The 22427-nt window shown below is 57.0% G+C and overlaps 1 protein-coding gene across 1 annotated transcript in view; it reads left to right on the top strand.

Moving 5' to 3' along the window:
* The window catches only part of VAC14 (VAC14 component of PIKFYVE complex), a 92145-nt gene that overhangs the window by 29166 nt on the left and 40552 nt on the right, over positions 1 to 22427 (top strand). Inside the window, exons 10-13 of the mRNA XM_004584011.4 lie at positions 109 to 172; positions 7181 to 7325; positions 7434 to 7499; positions 21899 to 22055. Of these exons, the coding sequence (XP_004584068.2) occupies positions 109 to 172; positions 7181 to 7325; positions 7434 to 7499; positions 21899 to 22055 (432 nt within the window). The remainder of the gene's footprint in view (positions 1 to 108; positions 173 to 7180; positions 7326 to 7433; positions 7500 to 21898; positions 22056 to 22427) is intronic.

Here is a 22427-nt window from a genome sequence, read left to right as displayed (position 1 = left end):
TGACTCGGTGCTAGGGACAGCAGAGGAACGGCTTTGTTCATGCATCCGGGACCTTGCTCATCCACAAGGCCTGGCAGCCTTTCATGTCTCCTTCGTTTTCCTCTCCAGCAGGTGCGGATGGCTCGTATGACTCCAGCTTCAGTAGCAGCGTCAGTGTCTTTACTCCATCCAGGTGAGTAGTTTGTTTTGCGAGAATTATTTGTGGAAAGCAGGAGACATCTTGCCTGGAGTTAGGAGGCTTCAGAGGAGATCCCAGGCTGCCCGGTACAGGCCTGAGGGGCTCTGTGAGAAGGCCTGTCCATCACAGATCTCCTGGGCAGAGAGCCCCTGGGGAGGGGTTGGAAGCAGCTAGAGTAGGACAGGTTATAAGTAGATGACTCATGGCAGCCCCCAGCTGCCCCCAGCTGCCCCCAGATGCCCTTGCTCAGCAGTTTTGGTTTGTCCAAGGTAACATGGGGCTCTCCAGACTCAGACTGGAGGAAAGGCTGCGCAAGCACAGACCAAGCCCAGTGCAGACCAGCTAAGCCAGGGAATACAAAGGACTCTTTTCTGTACCTGTCCAGCTGCCATGACACAGCATGCCACAAGGGGGCAGTGCAGGCCAAGAGGCTAAGTATTGCCTTCCACACCTACTGCCTGTACCCTCTGCTAAGCGATGGCCTCCTGGGGAGGGAACTGCCGCGGTTCCACCCAGGTCCGAAGCCCGTGGACTTGCCCTGGGTCACATTTTTGGTTGGTGATTCCAAGAGGAGGGAGGTTCCTCTCTCAGGCCTTCGGGCCCACACCTTCACTCATGTTCTTGGTGAGTTTAATCCTGCTTGCTGGGCCCCAGGGTGCTTCCAGAGCTGGGAAGTACTGATTGTAAACACACGCCCCCACACCATAACCTCCTCAACAGAGCACGTCACAAGTGCTGTCTTCTAACAATAAAACAGTTGGCCTTGCAAAAAAAGTAGTAGTAGTGCTGGTCAGTCCCCCCACCTGGTGCTTTATCTCACATCTTCACAATGGCTGTGCTGGACCCTGTTTGCTCTGAGATAAAGCAGGGGCCCGGGGTTCCTCCCTGTCCCTAAGGTGCTCCAGTGGAAAAGCTGGGAAGAAACCAGGAAGTCACTGGGAATGGGGGAGGATTGCTGTGAGACCGGAAATTACCAGAAAGGGGTTGCTGTGCAGAGTGCTAGGTGGAGATTCGGTCCGGAACAGGGTTGGGTAAAGTCCTGGCATCCCATCACAGAAAATGCTGTGTCCCCATACCCTGGGTTCAGTGATGCTCCCATTGTGCAAGGATGAGGGTAGGGATGGAGGAGGCCGGGGCTGCTGCTGTGTGGAGCATGCATGGGCACAGAAGTACCCTCCCAGTACACAGGGATGAAGGCTGCGGCTGAGTGGGAGTCTGCACAGGGAAGGAGTTGGGTGGGTTCCAGGTTAACTGATGGAGAGAGAACAGATGAGTGCTAAATGTGCTGTGCCCTGCGCTGTTTCCCGGCTGGAACTGGTAGGAAAAGCAGGTAAGAGTGGGGCTGAGTCCAGGTAGCCGAGAGAGCCCCTGGAAGGGGCAGGAGGCCGGCATGGGCTCTGGCTTCCGGAGGTAAGGGGAAGGTTCGGCTTCTGTGCTTGGAGGCCAGGGAGCCAGTGGTGCTCCGTGTTAGGAGTGTTGGGAATGGCAAGACCGGAGCTGGGAGGTGGGAACTCCCTCTGGCAGCCAAAAAACCTATTGTCGACTTGTCACTGTAATCTGGGCCACGGGGATTGTCATGTTCCAAAGGGGGGTGACAGTGGAAACTGGTGGGAACACGGGAGAGGGAGCTGAGATGGGGTGTGACAGGGACTCACGGATCCGCCGCCTGTCTTGGGCACCTGCTCAGCCGCCGGCCAGGCTAGGTCCCCAAGCGACCCCTGTTCCTGCTCCAAGGCCAACAGCCACGTCACTGGAACCACGGGGGTGTTTTTTAGACCTGTCATTCAGGAGCTAACGTGGAGTCCTACCGTTTCTGCATCAAAACAAACAAGAGCAAATGACCTGGTGCTCTGAAGTTCCTGGTGAGCAGAGGTCTCCTCACTAACAGGACAGCCGAGGGCCTGCCAGGCTCCTCCACCTGCTTGCTCCCTGTAGTGCTGCTGGCTGAGCGTGGGCGGGCTGGCATTAGCCAGGGTCACCACATAGCAGAGCTCACTACTGTGTTCATGCACCTTGCATGCGCGAGATGCTGTCCTCTCCTGCCATTTCCACTGAGTTCCAGCTGGCCCAGAGTAGGGACTCCTGACGACAGCAGCCACCAGCATGCTGGTGCTGAGCGCCTTGGCAGTTGTCCCCCTTGGAGAACCTGGCATACTCGGAGATTCCACCAGACTCCCACGCGCACAGCATCCCGAGTGCGCCCTGAGCGTCCAGGGCCCTGCCTGGAGGCCGTCCTTGCACTGTGCATGCTATGTTGTTTTATTTTTTTTTTTTAAGATTTATTTATTTTTATTGCAAAGTCAGATATACACAGAGGAGGAGAGACAGAGAGGAAGAGCTTCCGTCTGATGATTCACTCCCCAAGTGACCACAACGGCCGGCGCAGCGCCAGTCCAAAGCCAGGAGCCAGGAACCTCCTCCAGATCTCCCACATGGGTGCAGGGTCCCAAGGCCTTGGATCATCCTCGACTGCTTTCCCAGGCCACAAGCAGGGAGCTGGATGGGAAGTGGAGCCGCCAGGATTAGAGCTGGTGCTCATATGGGATCCAGGAACGTTCAAGGGGAGGACTTTAGCCGCTAGGCCACAGCACCGGGCCTGTGCTGTGTTTTTTTAAAGAGCAAGCCAAGGCTCCTCAGTTGAGGCAAGCCAAGGGGAACAGTGGCTGTCCAACCCAGTGTGCATTTCTTCTCCCATGCCCTCATCCTCCCTGAGGATTTGTTGGGAAAGCACCATGCGGCTTCAGGCTCAGCCGCCAAGGACAAGCCCCCTGGAAAGCAAGGTTGCTGGGTCGGTGTGGGCAGCAGCTGAGCTCACGGTACTCCACTGGGAGGGGCTGGACTGCCCAGCCCTGCAGGGAACAGGAACGGGAAAATGGGACAGATGAGGCCAGCTTGAAGCCAGAGACGAGGTTGAGAGAGGGCAGTGCCTGTGCCTTAGTGTGCTTGTGCCAGGATGGGCCTGACCTCTCAGGGGCGCTCACAGCACTGGAGCCAGCTGCCTGTCCCCATCCCACCCCACCAGGCCAGCGGGGGGTCGCATTCGGCCTCTCCCTGCCTTGGATTCCTCATCTGTCAACCAGACATAACGATGTCACCACTCTCCAGGGTGCCTGGGGCCTATGTGAGTGGACGTGTACTGTGAGCTGTGAGCATGCTGGCACACAGAAGGCATCTACATAGTGCACCTGCCGTTCTCACTGAGCAGGGCCTGGAGAACATCCCTTGTACCGAAGGTCACTGCAGAACTAGCGACTGAGGGGGGAGCAACGTCCAGCTGGCTCCAGGGCCCTGACGTCTCAGTCTGTTCTGTCAGTAGAACAAAGCAACTGAGCAGTATGTAAGAGGTGGGTTTTGACTGACAGGTGCGGCAGCAGGGAAGCCTAAGTCAGTAGTGCCTTCTGCTGCCTCAGCTCAGGGCAGAGTGGGGAGCTAGCAAAGGACCCCAGGGCTTCTGCCTCACTGCAGAACTGTGTCCCTCCAAGTCAACCTTCCTGTCCACCTCACCAGCTCATCGGTCAGTCAGGACCGAGTCTGGGAGGGAACAAGCCACAGCGCCCTTCCTGTGCCTCACTGGTCATGGCTGGAGAGTGCCTGGGCTTTGCCCTGCGGCCTCCCGCCCTTGCTGGACGCTAGAGGTCTCACGCAGGTGGCGCCCTGCCTTCCTTCTGATGCCAGCACCTTGCCAAAGCAAGTGTCCTTCAATGCTTTCTTCTTGATAGGAGTCTACCCTTACACAAGTAAGAATAATGTAGAAATCCAGGCTCCCCAACCTGTAGCATTTATTCCCTAAAAATATCTGTAGTGGTCTTTTTTTTTTTAAGGCACTTTGGACTTGGGACACATCCCTGTTTTTAGGTTCGCCTGCTGATTTGGGGAATGCCTTAGGAAGTAGGGTACCATAGAGATCCACTGCTCTTGTAAGTACTCGCCAGCTGCATGGCAAGCATTGTTCATTGGATCGGTTGTGTGGAAGGTACAGCAGTGCCACGCTGGGACTCCACAGTACGCAGAAGACACATTGTGAGGTGTACGCCAAGCAGGCTGCGCAGAAGTCTCCAAAGCCCCCAGAGTAATTGTCTAGACTTGGAACTGGTGCAGAAATGCATTGCACTGCGTGTACACTTCCTTCTGTTCTTAATGGGGCAACTAAGCTGGGGCGGAGGGGCCCAGGAGAGCTGCCCACTCAAGGCCATCGTCCCTGTCTCCAGCTTGGATCAGTGTCCTGTGCCCTGGGGTACAGCTGCTTCCCGTGACAGCCATTTCCAGCCAGCCAGGAGAGGAGGCAGGCTGTGCCAAGCACCACAGCCCAGGAACAAGTTCCCCGCACGAGTCCCCGCACTGTCGGTGGGACTGGATTTGTACACCTGTGCATAGAATGAGCCGTCTGCGTGGACTGTGAGGGATTTTTCCAGTAGGAAGCCCTTGGTTTGAGCCCAGGAACAAGTTCCCCGCACGAGTCTCTTGGGCCTGGGACCACCCCGCACTGTCGGTGGGACTGGATTTGTACACCTGTGCATAGAATGAGCCGTCTGCATGGACTGTGAGGGATTTTTCCAGTAGGAAGCCCTTGGTTTGGCAAAGCCAACACCTGCCTGCCTGACAGGCTCAGCTGCCCATTTCAGGAAGGTTTGCCCTGGTGGTGTCTGCTAAAGGGAAAGCCATACAACAGCCAGGCCGCCAGCTCTGCTGTGTGCCCGTGACATGGTGGCACCATGGGCTGGTTGGCAGCATCTTTGCCTTGCGTGTTGGAGCTCGGCTCGCCAGGGAACCGTGGTCCTGATGTTACAGGACCCTGTTGAATCAGCGCCAGGATGTCCCAAGGGTCCTCTTGCGCACGTTAGGCCTATTATGTGCTTTTCCCACAAGCAAACACATGAAACGCACTGAAAGGCTGCTGCCCCCACCAGGACACAGAGACGATGCCCCTTATGGCCTCTGCTATTAGGAGGCAGTACAGTGTGGAGGGCAGAATGTTCCAGAGTCCTCGGCTAAGGTTCAGGCTGTCAGTTCCTGTCAGACCTGGCTCTGGAAGCTTCAGGAGCCTGTGCTTCAGCCCTCACCAGAATGGAAACGGAACTACCGGGTGCTGAGACTGTGGGGGGACTTAGCAAGGCCACTCTGGAAGTGCACTCAGCACAGCGTGTGCCATCAGAGCCCTTGCTCCCCTGGCTCACACATGGACCCAACCTGGCACTTCTTACCAACCCCTGGCTGGTGTAGCCTCAGCCCCTTAGGGGAATAGATGCCTGGGGTTGGTTCAGCTAAGAACATGGCAGTGAGCAGGCAGGAACCACAAAGGCACCCTTAAGCCCATGGTACACCCAGATGCTTGCAGCTCCTGCAGGAAGAGTCCTCACCGTCAACACTGGGACACAAGGTTAGGAAAGAACAGACCAGGGTGGGACACCACCACGACCCAAGCTTCTCTGGCCACGCCCACCCAAGGAGAAGAGCTCCATGACCGCTGGCCAAGGCGAAGCGCTGCAGTAAGTGCAGATCAGCAGCAGAGGGAGAGGGAGCCTCTGGGAACCCGGCAGAGGCAGTCGGAAAGTGCTTAGGAAGCCCTGACGCAGTTACTGTGCTGGCTGCTGTGGAGCACCTGAGGTACAGCTGATCTGAACACGGCTGTGCCATCGGCGGAAAGCGCACGCGGGCAGGCCCTCTGAGCCCCAGCCATGAGGACGTCCACTGTGTCGACCACGTGCCAAGACGCTAACACTGCGGATATGTTGGGTCAATTAAAATGTTGTTCACCTGTTTCTCTTTCCATTTTTGATTTAAAGCTGAAAGAGGTAACATTGCATCTGTGACTGACTCCATGTTTCTGATGAACTGCAGGCTCAGGGTGCCAGGTGCCACCCCAGGACTGTCTGCGCTTTAGCTTCCCTGGTGTCTTAGGCTACCGAGAAATTTAGATGTTGTGACACCCCAGAAGACAACAGCAGCCTCGAGCCTTGTGGCTCCTGAGGAAGCTGCAGTGCCCACCTGAGGCTGTGTCACTCACACACTCAGATCTTGTGGCCCTCAGAGCATGGATATGCAATCTCACTACTGAAGTGGGCACAGGGGCATCTTCAGATGACACTAAATAGTGATTCCGCTTCCTATTGCAGAACCCAGAACAGTGCCCGTAGAGATTCACATCAAATGGACTTGAGAGAGGCTGCAGGCAAACGCGCATCCCACAGCCACCAGCTCCCTGATGCAGATGAATAATTGAGCAGCCTGGAAATGCCGCTGAAAGACTGCTTGGTGCAGGCAGGCAGCTGAATACCTGGCCCCACCCCCAGGAAGCGCAGGCCTGTCCTCACGGTCCTGTCACCCCAGCTAGTACAGTGTGATGGGTGCCTGATATGGCAAAGGAAAAGGAGCCAGACCTCGCGAACCACCTCAAACCGCTGGAGCCCTAGTCCCTAGTCCCTGGCAGGCACAGGATGACTGTGTCTCCCAGGGACACCCAGGCTCCTCTGGGTGGCTGGCGCGGCATTCCCCCAACTGGAGGACAGCAGGGCTTCACGCCAGGGATGGGGGCAGAGGCTGTGTCCAAATGGCCTCTGCCACACCCAGACAGAGGCAAGTCCAGGATGCCCACTGCAGGGCCAAATGCCCTGGACTGGCTACAGACATGTCCCACAACTGCTCACTGAAGGAGCTGCTGGCTCAGGACTGTTCACAGGGCCCTCCCTGAGCTGCTCAGGTGGGCGGGCCTGCCTGACCAACAGGAACCCTGAGGTCCCCGCAGTTGGACCGTCCCCACCAGTGCGCCATGAACAGGACCAGCCAAGCTGCAGGTTCCAAACTCTAGGAGAGGGAAAGAAACCAGCCTGAACGGGTGGGAGATGCAGCCCCAGGCGGGGCACACATGCCAGCTGCCCAGGTCTGCATGCTGAGCCCGGGACCATGAGTTGGTTCTGGGTGTGAGGACCCAGGCAGAGCCACAGCACAGTGGGAGAGGGCAGCATGGCGGGTTCACTCAGCTCTCCCTCCTGGTCTTACCCGCAGTGCTGAGAGAGCCCCAATGACCCTTGACCTCGACGGGATCGTGCAGGTGCTAAACTGCCACCTGAGTGACACGGCCATCGGCATGATGACCAGGATCGCTGTCCTGAAGTGGCTGTACCATCTCTACATCAAAACTCCCCGCAAGGTGAGCCCTGGGGCCCAGGGGCCTCCGCGCCAGGGACCGCCTGTGCCTGCAGGGGCCTGTCCTGGGACAAGAGCACAGCTCACAGGCACTCGGCTTCTCTCTCCCCAGATGTTCCGACACACGGACAGCCTCTTCCCCATCCTGCTGCAGACACTGTCAGATGAATCCGATGAGGTAGGTCCCCCATGCGCCCCTGCACTACGCGGCGTCAGTTCTTGAGCCCCTCGGCTGTGAGGGGTGTGGTCTTAGGACAGAAATGCGCAGTGTTGCCACTTAGGACCCAGAAGTGGCGCTGTTCTTCCTGCCTGTCGAGGGGCTAGAGGCAAGGCTGTGACTGAGCCGTTGGCACCGGACATGACGCTTCCTCTGAGGGCCTCGTGAAGCACACCGGGACAGGGCAGTGGAAGGGCGTGGCTTTGGGGTCAGGCTGCCTCTGAGCCTCCCTGCCCCCTCGGGGCAGCAGTGGGTTCCTGGACTGTTAGAACAAAATGCCCCAGAAGTTGCATGCTGCACACTGGGGGAGACGTGGTTGTCACTCGTGTCCACTGGGCTCTATTTTGACCTCTGATTTGAAAGTGGGCTCTTCAGCTTTGCTTCATGAGGTCACCAGACACTGGGCATAAAAGGGAGAAGCTGAAACCCCACCCACCCCACAAGCAGCAGGAGTTAGCCGTGAGGCGAGCCTGCACAGAGGCCGGCCTATGGGCCTTTGGGCCCTAACTCTGTTGTGTACCTGAGTCAGCGCAGGACCCACTCCCTGTGGCCACACTAGGTCTCTAGGCTGTGCGTCAGCCACTCCTCTTGTAGGCACTGTGGGCAGTGGATAGAGCAGTGTACATGGGCATCAGTGGGTTTATGAACCAACAGCCGTACTCACACTGCCCTGTGCCATGTTGAAGTGGGCAAGGCTTGGGTTGACAGAGAGGGGAGGGGGACGATGCCCATAGCCCCCAGTGCAGGGAGACCACTGGTCTTCCAGGGCTGGGACAAGAGCCATGGCAGCCCCAGCTGCTCCGTAGGCAGGTCTGTGGGTCGGAGCCAAAGCTGGAGAAAGAAACAGACAGGCAGGTATCCGCCTCTGGGTCCTTGGAGATTCTCTGTATTCCCAGAAAAATCCCAAACAGATGGTGTGGGAGTGTGCCCTCATCCACCCAAACCCGCGCACACATGCACACACAGCCTCTCCACACTGCCTACACTGCCCCCCGCTGCATGAGGCCCAGGTGGACATGGCCCAGTTCTGCCCGCGAGCTGAGATGACTCAGGGCACGGGCTGGGCCCTCATTTTAGTACGGGAAGAGAACGCTGCTGATTGGTTCCCTCCCCAGTACGTCACTGGAAGTTTTCAGGCCTTGAAATTGAGCCGTTTGATCACATCCAGCCTCCACGTGTGACTCTGGCTTTGTGTGCCTGTTTCTGCTTGTGCTGCATCACACAGTCGGGTGCCGTTAGGGCTCTGGGTGCTTCTCATGGGCCTCTGCTGGGGGCAGCTTGAAGCTGCTTTTGGGGACAGTTTGGAGGGAGCAGGGCTGTAACATCTGGAGAGGGGTGACTTGGGGGTGTGCTCCTCAGCACTGGCTCCTGGTGGTAGGATGCTGTTGTCGGGAAACTGCTGGGTGAAAACACGGCAGCAACCTCGTTTCTTGTCTCATGCGAAAGAAGAGTTTTCATGCGGACAAACTCTAGTTTACAAAGTATGATTTATCTGAGGGGAAGAGGGAGAGAGGCTCGTGCCTGGTGGCAGGAGGGAGCTCCAAGGGAGGATCGGCTGAGGAAATGGTGAGATGGGGTCTGTTATGCACCGTCTCAGGGAGGGGGGTCATAGAAATCACCCAAGGGCAGAATAGAAAACCCTTGGAATGAGCAGTAATTTCTACCACCTTACCCCAAAACAAAAAGTGGGACTGATAGCTTCCTTCCCCTCCTCCTGAAGATAAATTGACATCCTACAGGGATTGATATGTTGATTCTGTCCCTTTGTTCCCTCTTCCCTTCAGGAAGAATATAGAAATAGGAAAAAAAACTGGTTTTTTAAAGAAGCTCCATTGGCACCTTAAAGCTAACTGCTCTAGTGCTGTACACACCCTGGTGCTGCTGTATCTGGGTCCTGGCCAGAATCAGGTTTCTCTGTGTCGCCTGTCCAGTCTCTGGCCATGTCAGGGTTGTACTTGGCAGAGAGAGCACAATGTGACCACAGCCAAGGCTTCTTTGGGGGCGATGGGGGTGGCGGGGGGTGCTGGGAGGTGTGCCCTGTTAGGTTTTTCAGGTGTTCCCAGACACAGATGCCATCTTCAGTTGGCCTGCCCTGGAACTCCAGATCCGGGAAGCCTGTTCTTTGCAGGGGGGCAGGCACAGGCAGCCTGACAGGGGCCAGGCCGCTTCCTGGGGTACCTCCTTCATTAGCAAGACTGAATTTCAGCACTCTTGCCAAGGGTCTTGAGGCCTGAAGGCACAGCTTCTCACACCAGGCTCAGTCCCCAGGAAGATGTTGCTGCACTGGAAACCTGCAAGCCCAGTGGCTGCGGGATCCATGGGGCCTTCACGCACCAAGTGCTGTGGTTCCGCACTCGTTTCTGTTTTGCAGCTCAAAGCTCTGAGGCCTCAAAGCTAAGTTGCTTACACACAGCAAGGAAGGGCTGAAGGCGCACTCAGAGCCACATCCATTGGCGCCCAGAGCTTATCCCTTGCGTCACCTGACCACCGTGCCCATCACTCACTCTCTCTATCCAGCCCCCCACTCAGAACAAATCACAGGTGGAGAGCTTGTGGCTAGTCGCATTTGTGTCCCTGTTTCGTCGTGCCTTTGCCAGGAGAGAGCCTTCAGGCCTTGCACCCTTCCCTCTTTCCCCTCCCTTCCTCCATTCCACAAGTCCTTGGGCAGAGCCATTGGTTTGTTGTGTTAAGGACATGTGCATATTTTGAGAAAGCTTTCCTATTGCCACTCCAATCCCCTGTCCATCTTAATTACTAAGTCTCAGAAATTCTCTGTGTACTGGGGCGTTGCGTTTGTTCCCTGTGTCGCGAATGTCTTCCTTCCCCAGTGTGGTTGTGATAACCACTGAGATAAACTGGCCTGACACAAGGTGTACTTGGGCACTGTGATACACAAACTGGACATGGGACAGGACAGAGTCACAGAGACCCAATGCAGTCCTCACTGCAGCTTCCGTGGTCCCCTGGCACATTACCCTACTGGGGTGTGTCCTGGGCCACTATCCCCAATTCTACCTGCATGTTGACTCGGTTCCACAGTCCACGCCCTCTTGGCTCCCTCACCTCTGCTGCTCTGTGAGCAAGTGACTGCTTCCCCCAGCCACCTGCTCCTTGCTGACATCATCTGAAAATCCCTTTTGTCAGAGAAAACCTGCAGATGTCAGATTAATATGCTTGGTGCTGCAGTAGAAATACTCCCATTTAGCTATGGATCAAATTACCTGCTTTGTAAGTGAAACTGTGACCCTGATTTCCATTGCCCAGCATGGAATGTGGGGTGTAGGCTCAGCACTTCCCGCCAGACCCCTGTGTAGTGATGGCCTCTTCTGCCCCTGCCCTGGACGCCACTTGCCCCAGGGGGGCCAGGAGGAGCTGTGACATGAGGGCCGATCAGCGTGCCTGACCCTCCAGGCTGACCAAGAGTATCCCCCCTTGCTAGCACAGCTGCCCCACCTCCACCCCCCAGGACTCCCAGGCAGCTGGACCTGAGCCCAGACCCTAGCTCTGACCCTTCCTCACCAGGGACCCGCTGTGGGAGGTTTTGCCTCCCTTGCCTTGTCAGTTGGGTGATGACGTCTACACCTGACTTGGAGACGTGTGGAAAGCCAGGATGAGCAGCCCCATCCAGGTCCTGGCCATCGTCACACATTCGCTTAGGGGAAACTTGGCCTCTTCAGTGTGGTGGCCTTGCTGTGCTCTGGGGCGGCTGTGGGGCCTGCTCCAGTGTCATTGATGCACCAGGGCCTTGACTTTAGTGGTTGTGGTGCCATGATGTGCACCATGTGCCTTTCCCATTATCATCTCTCCCAGGGCAGCCCATAGGCTGAGGAGGGTGATGGGTCAGGCGTTCCAAGAGTCCAGCAACTGGCTGACCCTGAGCAAGCGGCCTGGGCTCTCTCAGCCTGTTTCTTTATCTGGAAACAGGAAATAATGACACTCGCAGCATCCCCTCCCGGAGTGGTTGTGAGCGCTAAGGGCAATCAGTAAGGTCAGATGCTCAGCGCAGGTAAACAGGAGCACCTGGTGGGTGGGCTGTCCCTTCTGTGCCAGCACCAGCTCACTCCCTGTCTGCTCTGAGCCCTTCCACCTCCCTCAGCAGCCAGCCACCCTCACATCCACCCCCTTTCCACTGTGTTTCTCCTCCATGTTCGTGAGGTCTGCTCACCGCTGGGTGTTTGAGAGGGTTGAAGTCCATCTCCAGGCCAAGCAGAGGGCTATGTGGTTGGCAGGACCAGGCTCCCTTCTCACTGTTCTCCAACCTGGTCAGAGTGGCCTAGAGCAAGAGAGAGGCTGCATAGTGAGCATGTTCCCTGCCCCTACGCCCCTGCCCGCAGGCAGAAGGGCTCCAGTGGGCTGTCCTGGGTCCAAGGAGGGGGAGAAAAGGCCTGGTGTGCAGAGTGCGCTCCAGGGCCTCTGTCCTTTGCCATCCAGAGGAGCCCCGCCCATGGGCCCTTCACACTGAGGTCTCCTCAGCGTGCCAGGGCTGCTGTGTCCCCAGCATCTGGAGTAGAAAATCTCAGGGGAGCTCCCGCCCTTAGCCTAGATGCTCTGTGCAGAGAGCTCGCTGGTCGGGGTCCACGGCTTCCATGTTGGGTGCAGAAGAAGGCAGGGATCCACCTTTCTGGGATGCTTGGAGTGTAGGCTTCCGGGCCTTATCCAAGGGCCCTGGTGGGCTTTGTAGCATGAACGTGATGGCTGTCACACCTGGATGGCTTGGGAGGAAGCCTCAGGGCCAGTTTTAGGACATCTGAAAGGGTTTTGTAAAGGTTGCTCAGTGTGCCCCATGGGTGCCATCCTGTCCCTAACCAACAGGGTGTCTCAGAAGTGCCCAAACCCAGGAGCAGGACCCCAGGGTGGCTCTCACAGCTGCTGCGATCAGGGAAGGGGAACATGGATGTCTCATGAGGCCCTCAGTTTTTTTCTTTGGTCAGGGCAGCTTGGGTCTTTGGGCCATCCTTTCAGCCCTTGCCTACAGGGTGGGCGCTTGGAAGCGGGCACTGCTGTGACAGGGATGAATGTGACTACATGAGCGGTGGCTGGCTCTGGGGGAGGGGAGGGTTTGGCTGTGTTCACGGTCCAGATCCTGGGAGAAATGGAACGGAAAAGCTACGGAGGCTCTCCGATCTTAGGAGTGAGCTCAGAGGGCCCAGTGGGCTATCAGGCAGACCAAGACAAGGCTCGTTGAAGAGCCTAGAGAGAAGTCACCGCTCTGGGGGTGGGCTGTGGCCACGTGTGTCTGCACCAGCACTCCAGGCCAGCCGCCTGAGCTGGGGGCCTGCCCTCCCTGTTGCCCTGTCATGTACCCGCCCCCCACCCCATAGGAACACAGCTGAGACTTCTCTCCCGAGTTCTCATCACTTGGGTCCAGGGGAGCTGGCCTAGTGGGATCAAGGGTCACCTTTCTGCTTTGAAGCAACAGACACTACTACAAAACCTCCCTGGGAGAAGCCATAGACCCAGGGCCAGGGTGACAGCCTGTTCTCTCCTGTCCCTGGGGCGTGCCATCCCTCGGAATGGGCCCTGCACACGGGGGCAGCAGCGAGAGGCAGTGGCGACCCTGGTTTCCTTGAGGACCGTGGGCAGTGCCATGTGTGAGGCCCCACGCGCCTGGGCGAGGAGAAGTCACACAAGGACTTTTGGGGGCTGCAGGGAAGGATACTGGTCTCCCGTTCTCCCAACAAGACCATGAGCAGGTTCAGGCATGAGGGGAGTGACTGGTCCCCTCACCAGTGGCAGCCCAGAGTGGAAGTGAGCCTGAGATTCCAGAGCATGTAGAGCCCACACGTCCACACAGGCCTCACCATGCACAAAGCAGGCTCCAGCGGGGCGGGAACAGGCCAGCATAACCCCCAGCACCAAGGACGCTCATCCTTGGCTGACCATCACCTCCAGGTGTGCTTCCTCCACTTAATTCTTTCAACATTGATTGATTGATTTGATTTGAGGAAACAGAATGACAGAGAAAGAGATCTTGCATCTGCTGGTTCATTCTGGAAGTGCCTCAACAGCTAGAGGTGAACCCGGTCAAAGCCAGGAACTCCATCCAGGTCTCCCAAGTGGGTGCAGGGGCTGATGCCCTTGGACCACCCTCTGCTGCCTTCCCAGGTGCGTTAGCAGGAAGCCTGGTTGGAAATGGACTAGCCAGGACTCCTACCAGTGCTCATTTGGGATGCTTAACCCGCACCGTGCTACTGGTCACACCTGACCTTGACCTTCTTTTTCAGCCCCCATGGCTGCCTCTGGGCTGCTCACAGACCCGGAGTCTAGCTCCCAAGCCGAAGGCTGGCAGCGACCAGTACCAAGGAGCAACAGAGCAAGTCTGCCTCTGCTGCCCGGCTGTGGGGGGCCGGGCGGGGCAGCCCGTATCTTCCCTCAGTCTTTCCATCTGGTTCTGGATCCCATCAGGCTGCCCCAGGTCCCTCCCTGCTCTGCATCTGTGTGGTCCTGACTCCACTGCCCAGAATACTAATGCTACCCGCTCAAAAGTGGACAGTCTCCGCCTGAGCGGGACTTGTTTTCCCCTCTCACTTCCTTGCCTCACTTTTTATTTCACTCAATTTTCATTCCATCCACTCTCCAGAGCAAACAAAGCCAGCCCCTCCACCCCGCCTTGGTTCCGCAGATTTCTTTAAAATCAGATCCTGTGGTGAGGTAACATCTCAGCCGGGTGAACGCAGGGGCAATGTGTGGACAGCCAAGCGCTCGCTTGCTCTGCCAGAAGCTCACCCACACAGCCGTGAACTCAGCGTGGCTCAGGGTCCTGCTTCAGCTCTCCCTGCGTGGGCCCTGCAGCTTCCCTTGGGGACTTCTGTGAGAAAATGGTAGGAGAGGAGGGGGCATCGGGCCGCCAGCTGTGACCTCTGGCCTGCCTCATTAAGGCAGCCAGGCCTCAGCCCAAGCCCTACACCCCGGAACCCAGAAGAACTGGCAACCACTGCTGGGGCCCCGGGGAGGACTTTGTTCTGAAATCAGCCCAAACAGCAGGCCCTTGCCAGGAAAGAGGGGGCTAGAAAAGCAACAGGCCCAGAGGGGCCCCTGCCCTGTCCAGCAGGCGTCTGCTGGCTTCATTTGCCCAGATTTCCACGCTTTTGCCTTCAGTATGGCACATCAGCTACCCCAGAACAAAGGGGGCTCCGTGGCAGTCGTGGATGGCCTTGGCAGTTGGACAGCAGCAGGAGGAAGGGGTGGGAGCGGGGAAGTGGTGTTTATCTCCAGATCCTTCCACTGGGCAGGTGGCAAGTGAGGGTCCTAGAGCACAGCTCCCATGGGTGCTTCTGGGGTCAGTAGCTACTGCATGGCTCCTGGGGAAGGGGGAGACCAGGCTGGCAAAGTGGCAGCATGGCAGGTGCAATTCCACCCAGGGAAGCCAAGCTGAGACAGTCATGCCCTAGGAGAGGGACAAGGTTTCTCACAGACCAAGCATGTAGCCTGGTCCCCGCTGCCCTCCTCTGCTTGACTTTAGAAAGTGATCTGACCTGGAGAGCCCAGTCACCAGCCTGGCTCTGAAGCCCCGTAGCAGAGCCTCCCATACCAGGGCTACCATCAGGCTGCTCGGCCATATGCAGGTCCCTTCCCTGGATTTCCTCTGGCTGTCTTCTTCGCATCCTCAGGGTGGACTGGGTTGCCCACACAATGGCATTTTGCACAAAACCTTAGGAGATTAAAGCCCAGGATCAAATATGGGATCCTGTTTGAAGATCCTGGGCCCCTCTCTTGGCTCTCAGCCCTCTTGCTGCAGGTCCAGGCTGCTGGGCTGCAGCCATGCATTGACCCCCACGGTCCTGGCATCTTTAGAAGCCAAACTTCTTCTAAGCCGTGTTTTGGTTTTTCCTGCTCTGATAGTGGCTGAGTTTGAAACTCAAACTCCCCATTGGCAGGTCACAAGGCCACAGGCCAGCAGGGGAGTAGAGGTGATCCCCAAGCTGCCAGCAGGGGCCTCTGTGTCACTCTCACCCTGTTGCACACCTATGCTCAGCACCCTGTGTGGGCTTGGTTCACTTTCATGGCACCCTGAGGGGCATGCTCTGTGTCTCCCCTACTTCACCAGAGGGAAGGCTGACGCCCAGAGGGCTCGGGATTGCTCAGGGTTTCAGCCCACACGTGTGTCCCCTCGTGCACACCAAAGCTGGGCCGGGTGCCTTGGTGTCTTCACGTTCCTCATGCGCTCCCCCTTTCCTGGCCCGTGGCTGTGCGCCTTGGGAGGCAGAGTCTGTGCAACCTGCAGCAGGTGCTCAGACACCTCTGGGGGGGAAAGTGGACAAACACAAGGTGGGCTGGACAATGAACTGATCCCATGCAGAACTGCCAGAGGCGACAAGAAGCTGCGCCTGCAGGGCCAATCCTGCCTAAGGCATTGAGAGTGTCCCCAGCTGCCAGGCACCACACTGTTCATGCACACAGCACTTGGCACTGGCCTTGCACACAGAAGGCACAGTGCTAGGCGCTACCGGAGACATTCCTGGTCTCCTGACAGGAATAAAGCAACCCTGGTCTGCACGGGCCTGTGTTCAGAGTCAGAAGTACTAAGTTAGGTCTTTTTGGAGTTGTAGGTTAATTTTTGCTTTACTAAGAGGGTACAAGGTCCTTCATCAGAGTTGTTTCCTTTGGGGAGAAACAGATTGGGACTGAGCAGTTCTCTCCCAGCTGCAAACCTGGATGTCCTTCTTGGAGACAGTGCTTTCCTCTCCCTTTCTAGAAGGCTGGCCTGCTACAAGCTGGTTGTCAGCCACAGCTTTCCCAGGCCAGAGCCTGTTTGCTGCCTTCTGCAGCCACATGGCCAGTGCGGCAGCTCGCACCTGGCTGTCTTGTCCCCTGCTCCTGCTGTGGCCTTCAGCCTAGGTTCCTAGGATGAGTTCCGCAATTCCCAAGCAGGACAACAGGAGTTCTTCTGTGCTGGTCCCCCATGAAGGAAAGGGCCAGGACTGTATGCTAGGAAGCAGAGGATTCCGTGAGTGCCAGCGGTGAGAAGCAGCCCAACTTGACCCAGATGTCAGGCTGAGCACTGTGCCTGCCTGCTCAGGTTATTGGCAGCAGATAAGCCTGGACGGTGGCTTGCACCAGCCTGACCTCAGTGCCCACAGTTGTTAGCCTAAAATCCTCTCTCTGCCTACAAGGATGTCGTTGGGAATATTCCTCCTGTAAAACTAGAGGTTTCCACCCCCACCCCCCCGGTTGGGAGTTTCTGGTCACTCCAAGAAGGGCTCATCTTGCTGCGGCATGAGCTGGAAGGCCAAGGCAGCTGGCCTCCAGAGGTTCTTCTCCCCCCAGTGGCCTGTGCAGACCATGGACTGAAGTGCCCCAAAGCCAAGTGGCCATGTGACACAAGAGGCTTCCCCATCCATCCTGCCTGGCAGAAACTATTCAGGACCATCCGTTTCCTGTCAGCACCGCAGCCCAGTAAGCGTTTAGTCACTGTCTGCTGACCGGCTCCACCCTGGGACTTTGTGTTCTGGAGCCTTGCTCAGAAGCAAGGACAGGCCTCCAGCCACTGGAGAGAGCAGCCACGGTGGCACCTTGGAGAGTGTGGGAGAGGGCACGGCAGCTGCCAGCCCCAGTACCGTGCAGGGCTGGGACAGGAGCGCCTGCCCTGAACAGTCATGGAGGAGAGGGCACTTGCCACCAGCCCAGAGACAGTGGCCCTGCTCAGGCCTTGATCCCCTCCCACACTGCAGTGTGTCCTTTGCTGCCCAGGTCCCAGAGGGTATGGGATCCCATATCCCTGGTCCTAAGGATCTCCTTGGAGTGTTTCACCCTAAGCTTTCCCCATTCAGCTGCCTCCGGCCCTGACCCTCCACTCAGCCACTGGCCAGCTCAGTCCACCCCAGAACTAGAGACCAGCTGATGAGCCCTCCGCACCCCCTGCCGTCGTCATGGTGACGGCAGGCAACCCTGCTCCAGCAGAATATTGCTTTCTTGTGCCCTCCCTCCCCTCCCTGTCTTTCCCCCTTCTTTCACACAAAAAGAAAGCGCAAGTGTTTTATATTCATTTTGCAAAAGGCTACGAAGTGCATACTAATTGCTGTGGCTTCCTCCTGCTTTCATTGAGTCTGCCCCATCCTTGAAGCCAGAGCTCCCAGCCGGCCTGCTCCCTGGCAGAGGGAGTGCACTTGTTTTCCTGGAGGTCGAAGCTGGGATACCCAGGTGCCAAGCCTGGCCTTGAGCAGGATGCCCGGTCAGAGGGCCCCAGGGAGCTTCTTTCCTTGTCTCAGAACCCCTTACCCATCCCCCAGAGGCCAAGTCAGACCACTAGTCCATTGCTGGTCTGTCCAGCACTGCTGTGGACATTGCCTCCTGGGGCCCCCTTCACACCAGGGCTGGGTCAGGTTTGCTGGTGAGCGGGGAGTCTGGGCCTGATGGCTGCAGGAGCAGGATGTCAGAGTCGCCTCAGAGCCCCCAGGGACGCGACACCCTCTCCCTGCCACCCACCCTCAGCCCCTGCCTCTCCTCACCTGACTCCTGCTTTCCAGAAGAGACAGGAAGAGCGCCGTGTGCACTCACACACATGTGTGACATGAGAGATGTGCAGGCACATGTGCTTACAAGTGTGCCGGCAGGACTGTGGGCTTTCTGCCAGCCCCAGGGACCCAAGACCAGTCGGTGCCTTTGCACTGAAGGCACGCTGGGAGTGGCACCACTCCCAGCAGACACCACTCCAGCCTGAAGTGTGTGACTGAAGTGTGATTTGCATTCGTTTGCCATTTGGTGTTCAGCTTTATACGATCACAGCATCCCACAAACACTACACAGCCTTACTGGCAGTGCTTGCCCGTGGGTGGAAGGCGGTGCCACAGAGGCTGGGCACACTGTTTGGTGTGGAAGGTGGAGTCAGAAACTGTGTGGACCCTGTGGGCTCTGCCCAGTCACCAAGCCAGAGCCGCCGACCAGCTCGGCTGTGCTACCCGTGATCTTGTGAGTGTGGTGAGCCAGCGTCTTGATGTACCTGCTCCCAATGCTATGCTAACAAAGCACAGTTGTCGCTTGGCTCTGGGACCCCAAAGGATACCAGAATCCATAGATGCTCACGTTCTTTGGGTTAACATTCCTGTGTGGTCCATGTGCAGCCTCCCACGTACCTTCACCACCTCTAGATCACGTAGACAGGTACCTAATACAGTATAAATACTTTATAAATAGCTGTTGCACTACTTTGTCTAGGGAATAATAACTCGGCCATAGTTCTGGGTGTTGACTACAGAAGTGCTTCTTTTCCAGTGTTTTTGACCTACAGTTGACTAAGCACAGGACTACGCAACCTGCCTAGGCATCACACTAGCTTGCATCTCCTGTGGTCAGCACAGCAAGATCAAGCCCCATGGGAACCTGTGGAGAAACTGAGGCTTCCCACCCCCAGAAGCAAAGTTCAGACTTCTCTGGCTGGTCCCCTTGTAAGATTTTGGCCGTAACCCCCACCTCTGCCCAGTGCCTGCTCCAGGGTTGGACCGCAGGCTCTTAAAGCCTGGAATGTGTTACATTGCTCTCGGCATCCATCAGTGACGTAAGCTACTTGAGAGAGCACTTTGACTTCCTTTTCCTCCCCAGTTGCCTGGCGGTCATCTGAACTTCCAAAGCCTCCTGGCCCTCCCCAGGCTGTGCTGCTGGTTCTCTGTGGCCTCAGAGCCTGTCTGGTCATCATTGAGGCAGGACCTGCCCCCTGTGTCCTCACAGATCCTGCATTCAGCCTAGAACAGGTCTATGACAGCTGCTTGGCAGCCACTGGGGGGTAAAAAGTAGGATACATGAAATGAACTGGCCGAGGCTTGGGCACCTGGAGCCAGGACTGTGACCACAGAGCTCAGGGCAGTGATATTAACGGATTCAAGACTGGTAGTCAGAACTGGGTTCAAAGTGGCCTCACTGCTGCCCTAAGCTGATGACTGCCCAAGCTTTGGATTCCTCCTGGTAGTGTGTAAGGGAGACCAGTGACAGTGAGGGCCTGGCTTGGTACAGGGAGAAAGGATACTTGCTCCCTGCTGCAGCCTGGCACCGCACCTGCTCCCCGGGGAGATGACTTCACACAGGACAGGCCTCGCAGGTGGAGAAGCTTCTTCTCCAGGCATGTTTTCCAACAGGAAACAAGTGCCCAGTGGACCCCGGCATGGATCATTGTGTCTACCCTGATGTCAGGGATCTGGCCCTACCCGACTGTCTCACCCTTTGCTCACTGGCTGCATTTGGTTGCCAGGGTTTGCTGCCTGGAGGCAATGGGCCTCACCCACCTACACAGACCTGAGAGGCAGCATAGCGGCTGGGGGGTGGGGCAGGGCTCAGGGGGGGGCAGTAGCAGAGTGCTGTGCAGAGACCTGGCTGCCTCCCCAAGTCCTCCACTATCTCCTGTGAGTCTGACTCAGGTGTGAGATCATGGGGGCAGCGAGACCCCCACCTCAGGCTCCAGATGGAACAGGGACCAGTTGCTATACACAGCACTGGATCAGGAGCATCAGCGTGTCCATTTAAGGTTTGCACTTGGAATTTTTAAGTAAAATTCAGGAGTTGTTCATATTCTCACCAAGCGTCATGCTATCACTACCACCTCACTCCCCGAAACAAAAACCCTAAGCGCATGAGCAGTCACCCCCAGCCCCTGACAGCCACTGATGTGCCTGTTCTAGGCATTTCTTGAGAATAGAATCATCTTAACACATGTGGCCCTTGGTGGCTGCCTTCCTTCACTTGACACGTGTACTGAGGTTCCCCACAGTGTAGTGGACCTGCCCGCCAGGTGGTGGACGGAGGTGGTTCTGACTCACTCCTGCAGCCCCCGGCACAAAGTCAGGGTTCAGGCAGCCCCTGAGAAGGGGCAGCAGCACAAGAGCCATGGCCAGCCTGGAGGAGGCCAGGCTGCAGCTGAGGGGACTTCCTGCCAACGTGAGCCTTTGGAGTGGGCCGCAGGAACTGAGCAGGACTCACAGCTGGTTAGGGGAGGGGGGAACTGGCGAGTCACCTGTATTAACAGGGACCACTTCAAGCTTTCAGGAGATGTAGCCTCTTACCTTTCCTTGAGATGGAAATTCTAAGTGTACACTTCTTGGGGCAGGTGTTGGGTGAGTTCGGTGTTCCGGGACCAGTTTCCCTGCCTCCTGTCCAACTTCTGCTATTGTGCAGTGCTCCAGGAGGAAGCAGGTGATGGTTCAAGTACTTGGGTCCTTGCCACCCAAGTGAGAGACCCGGATTGAGTTCAGGGCTCCGACTTTCAGCCTGGTACAGTCCCAGCTCTTTGGTGCATTTGGGGAGTACACCAGTGCCTCTCTCTGTCTCTCTCTATATATCTCTTCTTTCCTTCCTCTCTTTCTCCCTCTCCCTAACTTAAACTGAATTGGCGGAGGGGGGGGGGGGCAGCTTTGTGGCACACCATGTTAATCTGCAGCCTGCAGCACCAGCGTTCTATATTGTATGAGTTTTGTGTCCCAGCTATTCTGCCTCCACCCCAGCTCCCCACTGTTGCTCCTGGGAAGGCAGCAGAAGATGGCCCAAGTCTCTGGTCCCCTGCACCCATGTGGAGATTCAGAGGATGTTCCTGGTTTCGGCCTGGCCCATCCTTAATCATCTCTTTCTCTCATTTTCTAACTCTTTCAAATAAATCAATTTTTTAAAACCCTAATGGTATATAGTTATCTGGTTTATGGTATCCAGGAAGTTCCAGGCTTACACTGGTTCAACATTGCATTTTGTTTTTTGTTTTAACTTGTCTTTGTATTTATTTGAAAAACAAGGTGACAGAGAAAGGGAAGACAGCCTCCATCCAGTGGGTCACTTCCCAAATGCTCCCGACAGCTGGGGCCCTGCAAGGCGGAAGCCGAGGGTCAGGAACTCGGTTACTTGTCATCTGCTACTTCCCGGACCCACAGGCGGGGAGTTAGCCTGGGGCAGTGTAGCTGGTGGGGACAGCCCTGGGGCACTCCATGACCCAGCACTAGCTCCCTGTGCCCACACTGACTCTGAACTCTGTGTCAGGGTGGTCAGGCTACAGAGGCATCATCTCTGCCAGACCTGGGTGTGCGTGCCTTGTAAACACTGTGTCCAAATGTGGCAGGCCATCCATCCTGAAGCCCAGAACCAGCCCCTGAGTGTCAAGGGCACTTCGGTGCACCATGGCCCAGTGACCCCTGTGCACAGCAGAGTGCCTCAGGGACCTTGGGTCTAATGTGGCCTAGGGCCCCTGGGGTTCCTCCTCCTGGGGGCACCATCCAGGGCCTTCCACCTTTCCTGCCTCCTGCCTCCATCACGGTTCTCAGAGCAGTTGCCCAGCCATGGTCTGATAGCTGTCACCCACTTGTCATCAGCTGAGAGCCCTCCCGATGCCCACAGGTGGCTTAGTCTCAGACTTGCCCTAGTCATCGCTTGTCCTGTGCTTGTCTCACCAGGTCATCCTGAAGGATCTGGAGGTGCTGGCAGAAATTGCTTCATCCCCCGCAGGCCAGACAGACGACCTAGGACGCCCTGATGGCCCAGACCTCCGGGCCAGCCACTCAGAGCTGCAGGTGCCCAGCCCAAGCAGAGTGGGCCTACTGAACACACCTGGTAAGCATCCCTGCGGGTCTGCCTTAGGGCCACACTGCTCCTGTCCCTACCCAGCCCAGCCCTCTGAAAGCCTACAGGTCCCCCCGCCAGCTGCACCAAGGAAGCCTGGAGGCACCCTCCTGGTTGTCCTCACTGTTTCCTCCTCTCTGAAGCTTGGAGCGGTTGGCTAAGCTCAGAACTATCCAAGGTAGCCACTGGTCTCTGCCCAGGCAGCATCTCCCCGGGGACTTTGGTCTTGGATCTCCCTGGTGTGAAAAGACAAGGCAGCCACTTTTTCTCCTCAGTGAGAAGCTCTCGTGGCAGGCAGCCCAGGCCAGAGACAGGATCACTTGATCAGGCTGCTTCCGGGCCATCCCTGGCTGTGCTGGCAGC

This window comes from Ochotona princeps, chromosome 16 (genome assembly GCF_030435755.1).
Source record: "Ochotona princeps isolate mOchPri1 chromosome 16, mOchPri1.hap1, whole genome shotgun sequence".
Classification (NCBI taxonomy): domain Eukaryota; kingdom Metazoa; phylum Chordata; class Mammalia; order Lagomorpha; family Ochotonidae; genus Ochotona; species Ochotona princeps.
This window is presented reverse-complemented; position numbering and strand designations above follow the sequence as displayed.